The following is a 16,105-nucleotide window of genomic DNA, read 5'->3' on the forward strand; positions in this document are numbered from 1 at the left end:
AGTAAAATTCGATAGTATTGTGATTATTTAAAGTATTTATGTCGTTTCAGGAACATGCCAAAGGAAACGAATGGGTTATCATATTAAACACAACGACGAAGATCGAAAAAAATTACAAAATTTGTTTTAATATCATTAAAATAGTTTAAATAGATGTATCCGTTCCTCATAGTAACATTATTTGTATAACGACACGACAGGCAAAATCTTTACATTCGTGCAGTATTTTTGTCATTTAAAAAAAAAACAGTACGCTTCGGAGATGGTCACCGGACCAAAACGTTAAGACACAAAAAATAGTCTGTGTGTGAATGCTTTCTTTCCCTGGGTACATCTTTCTGTACAGCTGGTTTTCTTTAATAAAGTAGTTAAATAGCTATTTTACATCATTTACCACACCTATTAATGGAAATAAAAATAAAAATATTTATAATTATTTCTTGATTATACGTATATTGTGTTTGTTATACGTGCGCGGATTCTTTTTCGTCTGTCGACGATCGCTTGCGAGAAACTTTATTAAAAAACTTCGGTCAATTCGACGCATTCGTTAATTTTTTTAGAAACGTCCGAGACTTCGGAATATTCTTCGGATATCTTTTTGGAAAGCGAATTTAGTTCGGAAAGCCTTCTCCGTAACTCGACGCGTTCGGATTTCCTCACGTCTTCGGAATGAATCAGCACCAAATATTTTCCCTTCTTTATATTTTCGTAATATTTTGTTTTCTGTTGTTCTAGAGATAATTTCTTAAAATTCTGTTTAAAAAAATTCATTTAGTAGTAATTTGATTTAAAATAACATTTAAAAATTAATATTATTTACAAAGTTTCTTTTCATCTATAAATAACACAGCGTTAACAGTGAAATTTTATACAAAATTCTGCAAGATCTAAACTACAGGTTCCCAACCTTTTTTGGCCTATTGCCCCTTTTCAGAAAAAAACACATTATTGATTTCAAGAATGGAAATTGGTGTAACTATTTGCCCCAGAGGTAGTACGTACATAATATTAAAAATATATTTTTGTTGTAATACATATTTACTAAGTGGTCCACGTAAGTTATCCTTTGAATGTGATCTGTAGATACCGTGCAGAAATTTTAGGTTTACGCTTGCTTGAAGGAACTTTGAAACAATCTTTTGTGGATAAAATGCTTCGCACATTACCCGTGCAAACTTTAAATATAAGCTTTGTCGATCGAGCCGGAACGTACACGACACTGTGGTGCTGCGACTCGTTTGCTACTAGTCAAAAAGATATTAGGAACAAAGCTATAAGGGTGCAACTATGCAGATACAAAACATCACCACCTCTTCTTGCTTGTGTTCTGTTTCTCGCTCTCGTTTATTACGACCGCACGGACGAGAGCGTGAAATGTCGTTGCCTCTTCTTGCCGCATATTCTCGCTCGCACCGATCTTGCTTAGAAATCATTGCATGTTTCAACAAATAGTTCTAATTCGACGATTTTTGGTATTAATCAAACTTCTCGGCACATTCTCGCGAGTATTGCCCGTGGGTGGCGATCGGTCCTCTAAATTTGCTTCGGTCCAAAAAAGCCCCTTTAGAACTCTTCGACGCCCGTCGGCGGGTGGTACCAACCCCCTCGGGAACCACCGATCTAGACGATAGTGAAATCAATTTAAAATAAAGTTTGTGTAAAGACAGAGTATATCAGAATTTTCCAAATACTGGGTTGAAATAAACTTGTATAACAATAAATGCAAAGCCACTATTTTATTACAAGTTGTCAATCAAAATGCGAAAGAAACATATGTATCAGTCACGAACTGCAGGGTTGCGCTCCAGAGGTTTTATGAAGAATAAGGATTCTTCATTGGGGAAAAAACATTAATTTTACATCAATGTACTGTACGTTCACTAGTGTTTTACAAAAACACAAAAACAGATTTTTGCAAGAAGCTCAAAACTGTTCTTAAAAAACTTGAGTCGAAGACTCATTTTGTTGTTAAAATTTCTTTACAACACTTGCAATCGACACTTAAAGTTCAAAAAGACAATGTTGCCGAATACCACGAGTAATAAATGCCAAAAACATTTTAAAATATATAACTACGGAGAAGTAACATAGATGGTGTTTTAAAACAAATTATATTGGCTGCATTAACCAAAACATTTCAAAATGCTTCTGAATATGAGCATACTTCATCACATAACACATTTAAGAATGTTTTTATCTTTATTGTGCGTATATAATGTGAGGCCCCAGAATTAGTTCGAACAAAAAGGGTAAAACAAAAAATTTTGTTCTGTAAGCGCGATATAGCGCAATAACGATCGCTTGGCACGATTCACTTCTTTATTTCAATTTCGTCGATACGCGTTTACACGTTTTGGGCATCATTTGTCTCTCTTCGGTCACACAAATCCATATTTTTGAATTTGTGTGTCGGGTCGAAATGTAAAAAATGCTACAAGTCTTGTGCATACCAACTAAGGTTAAGTTTTTGGCCTAGTATTTGAGGTATGTCCCATGCTGATTTTGTCATTTTATCTTTTAAGCTGTGTTTTTATGATAAAAAAACCTTTTCTTAAATTGAAACACTAGGTAATTTAATGTATATTGTATGGTTCCTGCTTGTGGTAATATACATCTAAGGATGGCATTTGAATTCTTAAGGTACGTTGCGTAATCTGTATTTTTGGATTTGTGTGTCGGGTTGATGTGTATGTAAAAATGGTTTTGTATATATTTTTAGTTGACCGAAGAGGGGCAAATTATGCCCGAAACGTGTGTAAACGCGTATCGACGAAATTGAAATAAAGAAGTGAATCGTGCCAAGTGATTGTTATTGCGCTGTATCGTGCTTGTAGAACAAATATAAAAAATATGACACGGTTTCAAAAAATGGCAGAAAAATTAAATTGTAAAGGAATTACTTAATGTGGAGAAAAGCGGTTATTGTGAGGTGTCGGATTTTCGGACGGCGAGACGCCGACGCCGGACTTCGACACCTTTATAGTCGGACTCGGGAGGGTGTCGGATAAACCGTCTCGGGCAGACGTTTCTCGCAACCCGAACGGGGCAGCGTTCGGTAACGCAGAAATCTTGCTAAGTCTAATTATGCTGCGACGTCGAACTCGTTTCTAACTACTGCTCGACTCCTCCCACTGTTAAAAGAAGTCGACCGAACTAGCTAGAATTCTATCTATGATAACTTCTACTAATGATGTCATTGTTTTTGTCTCTTTGTATGATATGCAAGATGGCTGCTCGTGTTGGACTAAATGTATTTTATTATAACAATCACAATGTTATTCTCTCATTCAAATCATTATATTTCAAGGTCATTTTAGAATGAGTTAAAATTATCATATGTCGGTATAACAGATTCTGAATACATTTTAATGGAAGATAATGGTCCAATTCGTTGATTATAATTAATAATTGCTTCGTTAATTTTATCGTGATCTGATGCAGCATCCATTTGAATAATTTTATTGGTTACTTCATCCTTTTCAACCAGTTTGTTTGCCACAATTGTTGCAATTCATAATTTTAACTTTGACCACCATTTTTCCCAGTGATGCTCAGAATTCTAACTTAGGTATTCTGCATTACCGAACATGGTCCTAGTCTCGAATTCTGCTCGGAGACAAGTGAGAGACCAATAGGGGACTGAGGAAGGGAATGCCCCCACCAAGGAGAAGAGTTGGAGATGACGTTCGTTGCATTAGTCACCCCCTTGTGGACGTTTCTTTCGATCTGTCGACCCGTTCGAATTGCTCAATCTGTTTGTTAGTTCATCAGACTATAAGAACTTCCCATTCAAGCCAAGAATTCCTACTTTGCCATTGACCAGAAATTTTATTTGACTTTCTGCAAACCTGCTACCTGTCGGTCTCCGAACTTCGACTCGCTGCTGCCCCGGGGCATGCCCTACGGAGACGAAAGTCCGACAAGGATACAAACTCCAAATCTTTGGGACAGAGCTATCGAATGTAAGCATATAGTAATCCAATAAACGTTTTTGTAAACACTTGTTTTTTCCTGTTTCCACAACTGCCACCCACATACGCAGGGGCCCTAGACTATTCCGACGATAGGAAATTAAATTCCCCCTCTAATCGGCCTACTTACAACAACATGGGAAAATATCGAAATCGTGTCAAATTTGACCGTCTGCAATTTGAGACCTCCCGAATCCAAAAGGTAATGATTAAGAAACAAAATTTAAAGCGGTAGCTCGTGTATAAAGAGCACGGTTGCTGTTAAATTTTTATTATAGATCAAGGAGTAGATAGATAAGGGTCGCATGTTGTAACTTGAGTGGAGTTGGATTTTGAAGATCTCACTCATTATTAGTATTTATAATTTTATACAAAACTTGTTTCTCCCCTCAAAATTAAACTATTTGTAGTTTTGTAATTATTAATTTAATAGTATAAAAGTTTTTTTTTTGAGAGAGAGAGATGCCATAAGGCTGCATTTATACAAATGCAAGAGGGAAAACATGCAAAAACGCACTTTTCAGACCAGAATTTGCCATTGCCACACCGTTTCAGAGAAGCGAGAAACGAATTCCTTGCGCAAACATGCGAGAAGTGCACACAAATGTTTATACTCTAGACCCTATGCACTAGTTCTAAATTATTCCATCGAGGCAAATGATGCCAACAGCCGTTAATAATGAAAATAAGTTACTGTCCTTTTAGTTTAAGAATGTTTTCTTTTGTTTAATTATGAAACAAAATCCATAAACGTAGCATTCGGACTCGACTCCTTACAAATAATGTATTCGTTGTGATCGACTAATTTTATTTCGGTCACCGTTTAGTCACTTTTTCCTTACCGGGCGTCATTATTCTCACTTATTTTGAAGTAATTTTCTGTTCCGAGGCCTGTTTTCTTTTAATACGGCACGATAGAATGGAGCGGACAATTTTGCCTTCCTAAAATTATGTGGATTAGTCTATCGACGTTAAAAATACATCTGGCCTTAGAATCAAATATACTCTCTTCCTCCGTCGAGCAACGGATCGAGTTTGACCTTAAATAAAATTGAGGCCCGTCACGTAGCCCAATATTATTTAGTCCCATAACAAAGCACTAATGTACAGTAGACCTCTATAACACGGTAGATACGTTCCGTGTTGTACGAGTCACTTAAATACACGAGCCAATCACAGTCCGGCACGTGTGCAGTTTAGGGGCTATGGCTGTTTGAAAGGTTTTCTTCCATAAAATTAACCAATTCTAGACTAATTTGACTCAACATTTCCAAAACATTTCCATACATTTCCATTTCCAAAAATAATCCATATAAAATATGCTATAAACAAAAATTTGTAGGATTACTTACCTAGCGTGCACCGTTTGACGATGCCATTGCTTAAGCTTGTTTTCGTCGCGGAACGGCTCGTCGAATGGCGGGCACACGTTTCCCAATAAGTCATTTTTCTGTGAAAAATTCGCCGAACTTTGGAGACATTCGTATAAATATAATTTTTACGGCCGTCAAATAATAAATATTTTTTAGTAGGCCCAGTGCTCGTTTAAACTCAATGGTTTGTACAATGTCCGTTATCGGTCCAGATTCGACCGATCCCGTCGCAACACGAGTCGGCGATGACGTTTTACCGTGTTATACGAATACGATTGCAATTTTTTTGCCGTGTTATAGGCGGGTCTACTGTATTTCTAACAGAAAACTGTCCAAAAAGACATGATATATATAGAAATTTACCTTGTATTTTTCTTGATTGAATATTTCAATTTCTGCCATTTTGTTCTTTATTTTGAATTCCAGTCTGGCCAAATAGATTCTGTACTCTTCTGCCTTAATTTTCGCTTTTGATTTCTCGTTTTCCATTTCGTAAATTTCTTTCTCGTACGCCGACAGTTTCTAACGTTTCGGAAGAAATGCCAAAAAAAAAATTAATAATTTTGAAATTTTTGCCAGTTTTAGAATGCAAAGTAAACACCTGTTTAATCTGATTTAAATTCCTTTGAACGTATTCTTCTCTTTTCGGCGAACGACTCTTCTTCTCTCTCTTTTTATTCAGTTCGTTACGAATCTCAATCTTGGCATACAGTGCCGCGTGGTGCAGTATCGACTTTTCTAATTCCTGTCGGAGCGCTTCTTGTTCTCTCTTTAAATTATCTTTTTCTAACTGCATAAATAAATTATTGAATTTTTTAAACTGCAATTTTTTTATACGTATTCATTTCTCGAAGAAGATTCTAACCGTTTTTTGATGAATTTCCGACCTTAAACTTTTTAACTCGTGATACAAGTGATTATGTAGGGATTTTTTAGTTTCTTCCGCTTGATGCATCCTCCTCTCCCACAACAATAATTCTTTTCTAAAACAAAAGTCGACTATATTTAAAATTTCTACAAAAAAATAAACAAGTAAAAAAATTAAAATACTTAACTCTTTTTTTATAATTTCATTATAACAACTTTCATTTTTATGCTTCAAATCGTTTAACTTATTTTCCATCTGTATATATTCCACTTCTGTTTGCTACAAAAATTTAAATTGTGCATTAAAAAAACTATGCTGAGGTTTTTCAATAATGTTTTCGATTGTAAAACTTTGTAAACCTAAGCATGAATTTGTTTTTACTTTGACAAACACTTCCACAATTTACACTTCTGAAAGTGACAGATACTTCCATTAAAGTGAGAATTTGGAAAAGTGTCTACAATGAAAAAGTATTAACTTATTGGTAATGGTACTCACTTTTATAATTGTATGTACAGTACATATTAGCCCAGGATTATTATAGTTATTTTCATTATTGAAAATTTAAGACTATACAAACAATGTTTGAGTCTTTTTTCCTATTTACGTAATGAAAATGAAGTACGGTGGAACCTCGGTATACGACCTTAATCCGTTCCCGACGTTTGGACTTATACCGAATAGGACGTATACCAAGTCAAACTTTCCCATAAGAAGTAATGTAAAAATGATTAATCCGTTCTCGTGTAAAAAAGCCCTCTTGATATGATTTATTAATGGGGCTGTAAAATAATTTAAACACTGAGCACATTAATAAAAAAAATAAAATAAATTTTATTATAGATTTTTAAAGTTATTACAGTATATTGTATTATATTGTTTAAATCAAACTCTCCTTAATACTAATAATGTTTAGAAATTGATTAAACCCCTTTCGCAACGTTAGCAGATTTAATAATGTCTTTATTTTTCACCATTGTCGATATCGGAATACGGTATGCAATAGTTAAATCTCGAACACCCGTGCCACCTTCGTATTTCTCGACAATCTTTTTATTCGGTTCCATTGTGATTCTAGTCATTTTTTTAGTTTTCTGTTGGTTTTCATTTGCCTTTTTGCAATTCATGATTAATAAAAATAATAAAATTTTACTTCTTCTGATTTTAATTTGTAAATTTAACAAAGTTATAAACCGTGGGACTGCGAACGTCTAGTCTGGTCTAGTACACCGATAGTGCTGCTCGTTCGTAGATGGCGGGTATAGTTGAATTAAATCGTATACCGATCGAAATTTGTTTCGTCCAAACGGGATGTATTCTAAAGCAGACGTATACCGAGGTTCCACCGTACTCACTTTTAATTTATCCATAAAATTTTGTTCCGCCAGCGAAAATTCTTGCGTCAGTTTGCCGTGAACGCTCTTCTTGCAACGAAGGTTTGAGGTTAGTCGTACGATGTCGTTCTGAAGGTTTTGAATCGTGTGTTCCACTCCAATATTTTCTTTTTTCTGACACTCCAGTTCTTCTATTAAGGAAAGATAAATCGCTTAAAATATCTATAAAATCATTTTATATTTACCAAAATGTTACTAATCCTAGTAATGCAGAAATAAAGATGTTGAAAACTGTGTAAACAAGCAATTTTTTACACGTAAGAGTGTGTTCTTGTGTGTCTAACAGATTAAATAAAATTTTTTTGAATTTGCAGTGTTTTATTCAACTTTTTTTCACTTATTTAAAATTTTTCTACCTAGTATAGAGTAGTTCTAGTTCTACCAGAATAGAATAAAAAAAAGTTTGGTGCAGAGTGCCAAAAAGTCTGCTAAATACACATATCTGAAACTTAAGGATGGAGGGTATTGGCAGGTCTCTCTGCCTGCCAATACCCAGGCAGAGAGACCTGTCGGTATGGAATACACCTGTTACTTGTGCCAAAACGTAGGCGCGTCTTATATGCAGTAAAATTTGGTATATATACTGGTAACTGTATAAGTGAATATATTGATTATTTTGTACTACAGTATATCCTGTTGTTCCTTGAAATAAATAAGACCATTTATAAGGGATTTATCCGAAAGGAAGGATTAAATAAGTGACAAAATATTTTTTGAAAAAATTATTATTGTATTTTGAAATACAAGAGCTCTCATTCATTTCATGCATTTAGATTAATACATTTTGTATTTCAGAAATATAAACAAACTTTTGTTCATTATCAAACTTTTTTTAATTTATAATAATGAAATATAGCAAAAAAGATATATTGATTACAGAATTCAAATAATGAATGAAAACTATTGCTATACAGCTATAATATGTAATTAAATCAAATAAATTTAATTTCATGATTATATGAATTAAATTACAAATCACCGAATAAAAATTAATGATCGACTTTGAAAAATTTCAGGATTTACTATAAAGAATAATCTTACGAGTAATAAAAGGATGCTTCGTACTTTGCAAGAATGGAAAATAAAAACGATATTAATAGTTTAGAATAGAAAACAACACCCCACGTTGTATTTCTGTTTGCTTATGAATTTGAAGAGAAAAGTGGAAGAAGAAACTGTTTTCTCATGCTTTGAGTCAGAATTTTTTCTGTAGTTTCTATTGTTTATGCTACTAGTAATGACTGATATTTCAAAATGAAAATACTATGCTTTTCAATTCATTTGAACATTTAAGAGAAAAGAATAATAAAGAGAAAGATATTTTGTTCTCAATGAATATGGATAAGCCTTAACTCCAGAAGTAAAAGAAGGCATTAAACATTGAATGTATTTGTTTAATTTCTAATACTATATAAATTAGTCCATATTATTCCCACAATAAACCGGTTTATATATATTACGAAATAATAGTTTTTTTTTTTTTTTTTTACTCTTTCTAGTCACGTGGGTGCTAAGGGCTCGTTGTGGGTTCGGCATGCCCGAAATGGAACGATCGAGAGGCGAGGCACGATAATTTGTGTATAAGGGGCATCGATGCTATTAAATTTTGGTGGTTCGGGGTCGAGAGGGAGGGGAGATAGAGGGTGGTCACGTGTCGTATCTCACTTGGGGTTGGGCTTAATAAAGATTTTACTTATTATTAGCATTTACAGATCTTTATAAAACTCATCTCTACCCTCAAAATTAAGTCCTTTATATTTTTTTAATTATTATAAAATAGCAAAGTTTTTATAACAAAATCTCACAATAGATGGCACCACATATAATTTTATTTATTTATGATTATTAATAATTAAAAAGTGGTTTCTTTTAAAATAAAATTTCATAGTGGCCTGGAAAGTTACACGACTCGTTGCTAGATTTTTTACTTAATGTAAAATTATTTATATAATCTGATAAAGTATTTTAGTAAATTACATAATTAATATTTACCTTCTATTTGTGATTTTTTTCTTTCGTAAAGAGCAATTCTATTAATCTGATTATTGATTTCTTTTCTTGCAATATCAAATTGATAATTTAAATTCATTAACGTGCACTGCGTAGAAAACCACGTCTTCTCATTTTCCGAATGATCGTTCTCGGTAATTTCAATTTTTGACAGCACGTGCTTCACTTCGTCTTTTAAAACAGAAATTTCACCTGTCTGCAAAGAGAAAAACTTAATAATATACTTTATTTTTATCAAAATTTAAAGAATCTTAAAATAAAATTTGAATAAATATCAGGTTGAAAAGGTGAAATTTAGACATTTGAAAAATCTTTATTGACAATTAACTCAATAACAATTACAGTTCAGTCTTGTAGGTAATCACAGTCAATATCAATTGCATTGTTGATCTGTTGCAAACTTTCAATCCCGTGAGCATTGAATGACCGGGGTTTTCTTTGAAAAAGTCTCGAACATTATTCCCACACGGGTATTGTCACCAAACTGTATATTGGCAATATAGTTCTGCAGGACGTGACACAGATGATAGTTGGTCGGTACCAAGATAAATTGTCAATTTTTGGAGTGCATGGAAACACTCGTTCTCTAGTGATAAACTGTGGATTATTATCTATCAGTTTCAAGAGAATGTCATCATCAATGGTAGAATCACTTCTCAGATGAGGGTTAATCTTGAAGCAAAAAATCTCCATCCTTCGGTTTCTCGGACTCGATTGTAGAGGGTTTGCCTGTCGACCGTGTCCTTACCATATTCCTTGCAGATGAAACTGTGTCTCTGTTGCATTGTGGTCACTTTTGAAGTGATAGAGCAAAAACATGAAAATGTGTTCTTTTGAAAGTTTCATAATGTCAGACATTCATCTATTTCCAATGAAATACATGATAAATACCCTCTGGTTACTCTGCTTACATACCCACATCAAACATTGTAGAACAGTGGTCGGCAACCTTTCTGACCTCACGGACCACTAAACTCGCAATTTTGAATCCCGCGGACCAGTATCGTAAATTTTTTTAAACAATACAAAATCTGTAGAATAATGATCATAAAAGTTCAATTTTACTATATTAATATGAAACTCGCATGTTTAATTATAACAAATTAATGCAAGCCTAAAATTCATTGCTGATTGTTTGAAACAAGTTTATAGATTCTTAGCGCTTTTCCACAAAGGACGACAATTGCACTCACAATATTGTTTATTGTTCATTATTTATTGATAGCAGTCACTTCGTCTTTGGTTTTAGATTTGAATAAAAAAACCCCAATAAGTGAAAAAGTAACTAAGCATTTTGCATTTCTTTCGTAATACTTCGTGTAACCTTCTGTTGATCGATGCCCAAATTTCTCCACGGACCACCCAAATTTTCTCGCAGACCACCGGTTGTCGGCCATTGTTCTAGAACATTATTTTCTAGTAGTTTCTAGAAAAAAATGGAAATGTCTAAATTTCACCTTTACAGTCTGATAAATACATAAAAGTGAAATAGTAATATCTTGACGGTGATATTATGACAAGTTGGACATAGTTGGACAAGGGGGGAAAGGGCTGTGCTTCAGTGGATATCTGTTTTATTTCATTGCATTTTATTATTTTATTTCAAAATTTCTTGTATGTTTTTTTTTTTAAAGAGAGCTGCTTTTACAAAATACCTCTCTTGAGCTTGTAGCAAGGGCTTGTGGCAGAGATTTCATTTTTAAACATTATTAGTAAATCAACAATATATTGTAATGCAGGTCTACCAACAATTAAAATATTGTTACACCACATGGTGGAAAGAAATCTATAGGCTGACCTTAATCCTAAAGAATTTGGGCTATTTGAAGTTTGTATGTTTTTGATTTCCTCTTTATTTCTGTTTAGTATCTTACATACAAGTACTGTATTACCATACTACTGTACTGTACCTGCATAGGTACTAAGCAGCAAAGCTTACGCATGCAACTAACCCGCCGAGTGGTTGTGTCTAATTATTATGGGAAGATTACTTCGGGATTCTGATACCACCCAGCAATAGTTTGAAAATTACTCCAGATGATCTTTAATCTGAAGGATGACATGGCGAGGACTGACAGATGGTGAAGACAGGTGTAGGTGATAATTCCACCAGGAGACTGTCCAAGGAATGGTTAGTGCATCCGAGAAAGAGAGACTGCGAGCAAACAACAAAAGGCAACAGCCAAGACAAACACGAGTTGGATCGATCAAGACAGACTGGTCCTTCTATCCAGCTTACTCTAGCTCTGGGTCTCTGATCCTATTGACCAACGATCTTTCTAATCTGTCCCTCAGAATCGGCCTCCTCGTCGAAGAGTACCTGATCAAATGTAAATTAAACTTTAACTAAACAAATGTGAACTAAATTTTATTAAAAATTTTGAAAAGAATGTGCAAAGGTTAATTTTTTTTAACAATTTAAATATGGCCAAGAAAGAGGGTCATATTAAAGGGCTAACATGCAAATGTTCTGCTCTACTTTCTATACTTCTGAAGATAATGCTTTTATTTTGCAATTGATGTATTGTTGAAACCACTGCTATAACTTACCAGAAAGGCTGCAATCTTATAAGAGTAATTTAGATGTAATTCCATTATTTCTACTTATGGTATCTATCATTCATAAAGTTTTGAGGAGGGTTGAGTTTTGTTGGACATCCAAAGGGGAGGGTTTATGGAAAATTGAACAAACTAGGACAATGGGAAGGGGAGTAAAAATTTCAAGAAAAATGCAGATGTAATTTATTTGCAGAAGAGCAATTAGAATTACATTTAATTAATTATATCATACTAAGCATTATTATTAATTTTCATTTTATTTTTTGAAATTTTTCCTTTTTCATCTAACAAATGTTAAACAGGGACATCATTGGTAACCATTATGGATTTGGCCAGGCTCACAATGGATGCTTAAATGGTGAGAGAGAGGATTCATCTACAAAATTTTTTTTTGAGTATCCAATTTAGACTTGAATTCTAGACATTCTTATAGAGCAGGTGTGGCCAAACTTTTATCCCTTAGGGGCTACTTTTTCAGTAAAATATAGTCTGCAGGCAACTATGAATAAGGGCAAACAATTTTAGGATTTTTCAAATTTTTCATGGATAATTTAATAAATAATTAATAATGATAAGTTTTTATTTTTTTTCCAGCCTGTACTTGGTTTATTCATTCTAAAATAATAGAATTAAATATTAACAACATTTAAAACAATAATTAATAAACTAACATAAATATAAAAAAAATAAAATAAAATAAAATTGAAAGTAAATACAAGTGCACAAACAAGGAGTAACAAGTGGATTGAAGCCAGGGGTCGTCACGTTAGTGTCTGACACAACTTTGCGCCATTTTATGCGATTGCCATTTATATGCGCATGCGTTGCGACTACAATTAATTTAAAAGTTGACATTCATTTGCATTGTTCGTCGGGATAAATACAAACAGTATGGGTACGTTGCACAGACAGTCTATTATTGTAAGAATAAATTATCGAATTAAGATTTTTAAATATTAATTTAAGTGAAAGCAAATTGTTCAACTTTAGCTTTGCGGGCTACTTTCAAAACCTTTGCGGTCGACCGGTCGCACCGCAGTCTACGTGTTGGCCATCCCCGTTATAGAGCAACCATCTAGCTACTACTCAGAAAACAATTCAGAAACAATTTTAGAATATGATAAATAGATTTTTTTGTCAAAAAAAGCTATTTATTTTCTACACTAATAAATATAAGCTTAATGACAAATCAAAGAAATGTCTAAAACTCTGCATCATGTTAAAGTTTCAACAAATAAACTGCTATGTTGAGGAAATCATTAGATTTACTTGAAATGTAATATTTTTGGACTTATTTGGCCCATCATCAGGCTCTTCATTCAGGACTTGGAGCAATTATAAAATATAATCGACAGATGAGTTTAGAATAATTTACATTTAAAATTTTATATAGAACAAAATTAAAAAATTAAAAATAGAACTTAAAATTAATTGTTGGTATTGTTTAAGTTTATAGAAAAAAATATACATTTGTGACCATAGGGCCGGTATCTCTTTGATACCGTGTCAGGATGACACCACTGTATCCTTAGATTGATACAGAGAATCAATTGCGCGAGCAGTTACGTATGGGTTAGACCCGGAATGAAGCAAGTGGAGAGGATGACAGAAGGAACACACTCGGAGATTTTTATATATAAAAATATACCCGTTTATTATCCCTTAGGTCCAATTAGATACAAAACGGTTACTTTACCGTGAGATCGATAAGATACATAACTCACGATCCGCGAACGTAAATTCTACACAGATTAGAGAGAGAGCTTACAGATGTTCGTGGATAGAATAAATACCTTAGGATATATGCTGATCGTATCGACGAACGTCTGATAGATGATATAATATCTTCTAGATTTCAGTCTAAATGTAGATTAATCCAATTGTACGCTAGTCCAAGGAGGATGAACAGTGGAGAGGGGAGCCTGACGATGGGTAAATCTGAACAGACACACACACACACGGTCAAATGACAACTTCCTCCTTCTTACTCATCGTACTCCCTTTTTATATGGAGAGGTGGTTTGCAGGCCCTTCCTTGATTTCGTCAGAGGAGACGATCTTCTTGGACCAATAAAGTGATGGGTGACATAGTCGTGACACAGAAATTTGACTCATCTTAACAAGGAACTCAACTTGTGGGAATCGAGTTTAAACCGATCTTATCAGAAAGTTTTATCAGTTGATTTCCCATTAACTAACCCTTTTTAGTCTACTTTGTTTCGTTTTTGTATAAAATGTAGTTAAATATTTTGGTTAAGATTATATAAAGATGATATTAAAAGATTATAAAAGTACATAAAGATGATAAAGTTCACAATATAAAGATCCTGATCTTCACACATTCATTACTTCAGAACAAACCATGTTACTGATTTAAAGAAGTGAACAATTATAATATAAACCAAACAATATTCTTGTGGTAAGAGACAAATTAATTATAAAAATAGTTGCTAGTATTTTCATATTTTCTATAAACTTAAAATTAACAGTCAGAATTGTTTAAGTTCTACTTTTAATTGTTGTTCTACATAAAATTTTAAAATGTAAATTATTCTAAACTCAACCATTAATTATATTTTATTAATTGTTCTAAGTGCTGCTTGAAAAGTTGATGATGGACTAAATAAATTCAAAATGTTACTTTTCAAATAAATCTATTGGTTTCCTCAACTTAGCAGTTTATCTGTTGAATCTTAATGATAAATACATGTGATTGGGTATATAACTTAAAACATTTAAATTAATAAATTACCATTTCTTTCGAATGATCAATAAATGAAGCTGACTTAGTTTTAAGTTTATCAAGATGTCTATTTTTTATTTTAATAGAGTCCTCCATCTGGAATTGCTTTCTCCAACAGGCAGTGAGGTCTTCCTGACTTTCCTTGACATTCTTCTCCAAATCATTCAATTGCTGGTTTAAATATTCTAAATTGGATTTAGTATTATTTAATTCAGAAAGTTTTTCAGTTAATGCATTCTCTGCCTCTAGTAAATTTGTTTCCTTTAAAAAAAATGCAATATATCATTAACGTCAAAGCATTACCTTTCAAAATGTATTGGATTTGAATAAATATATTTGTTATGGACAAAGTGATTAATTGGGCATTATTAATAATGACAAAAAAGGGTGTGCAGTGTGATAAATATTGATTAATTTATCAAATTGACTGGTCATTATGAAACTGCTATCACCTAGTTGGGCAAAGTGATTATAAGTTGAGGAGTGATCGTCCGACATACGCTAGCCAATCGGCACTCCGAGTTGCCGACGGTATTGCGTTTAGTACCAAATTTTAAATTGTGCAACATTAATTTGATTAAAAAAATCCAGTTATTTCATTTAGAAATATTTATTTTTTGTGAATTATTTCAAAGTATTTTAAAAAGAACATGTAATCTTTTAAAACTAAGTACTATTAACTATATTAATTAAATGGTAAAATTGTACCTATGTGCACCATCGTGGCGGTGGTCACAATGTTTGTGCTCCCGATGGATTCCTCCCAGAGGGGAGCCGTCGACAGGCTGCCAATCGTTTAACATCACTAGATATTGATACATACTAGTTATCGATATGTGTGTTCAAGAACTACCGTGAATAAATAACTAGTGACGTTAAACAATCGGTGGTCTGCCGGCAGCTCCCCTCCGAGAGGAATCCATCGGGAGCACAAATAGTCACGACCGTCACCAAATTCGCTATTAAACACAATACGCACGCGCAACTCAGATACGAGTGCCGATTGGTTAGCGTATGTCGGACGATCACTCCTAGACGTATTATCATCACTTTGCCCGACTAGATGATAGCGGTATTCATAATGACCGGTCAATTTGATAAATTATTGAAATTTATTACAATGCACGATTTTGTTGGTCATTACTTATAATGACCGGGCGTTATGAATAATGCCCATATTAATC

At 33.5% G+C, this 16,105-nt stretch overlaps 2 protein-coding genes across 4 annotated transcripts in view; one reads left to right on the forward strand and one right to left on the reverse strand.

Annotated features, from left to right (window-relative positions):
- Positions 1 to 379, forward strand: part of LOC136976938 (putative RNA-binding protein Luc7-like 2) — a 60,315-nt gene extending 59,936 nt beyond the window's left edge. For both annotated transcript variants that reach the window (XM_067272330.1, XM_067272331.1), the window contains one exon: positions 51 to 379. The gene's annotated coding sequence lies outside the window, so the exon portion shown is untranslated. The remainder of the gene's footprint in view (positions 1 to 50) is intronic.
- Positions 109 to 16,105, reverse strand: part of LOC136976931 (coiled-coil domain-containing protein 40-like) — a 31,081-nt gene continuing 15,084 nt past the window's right edge. Inside the window, exons 9-16 of one of the 2 annotated variants that reach the window (XM_067272314.1) lie at positions 14,931 to 15,182; positions 9,602 to 9,815; positions 7,571 to 7,740; positions 6,403 to 6,494; positions 6,213 to 6,330; positions 5,949 to 6,137; positions 5,711 to 5,869; positions 109 to 756 (exon numbers count right to left, since the gene is read on the reverse strand). In XM_067272314.1, the coding sequence (XP_067128415.1) occupies positions 520 to 756; positions 5,711 to 5,869; positions 5,949 to 6,137; positions 6,213 to 6,330; positions 6,403 to 6,494; positions 7,571 to 7,740; positions 9,602 to 9,815; positions 14,931 to 15,182 (1,431 nt within the window). In that variant the 3' untranslated portion in view covers positions 109 to 519. The remainder of the gene's footprint in view (positions 757 to 5,710; positions 5,870 to 5,948; positions 6,138 to 6,212; positions 6,331 to 6,402; positions 6,495 to 7,570; positions 7,741 to 9,601; positions 9,816 to 14,930; positions 15,183 to 16,105) is intronic. The other variant, XM_067272315.1, reaches the window with a different exon arrangement.

This window comes from Centruroides vittatus, unplaced genomic scaffold, assembly GCF_030686945.1.
Source record: "Centruroides vittatus isolate TY-2023 unplaced genomic scaffold, ASM3068694v2 contig_436, whole genome shotgun sequence".
Taxonomy (NCBI): Eukaryota; Metazoa; Arthropoda; class Arachnida; order Scorpiones; family Buthidae; genus Centruroides; species Centruroides vittatus.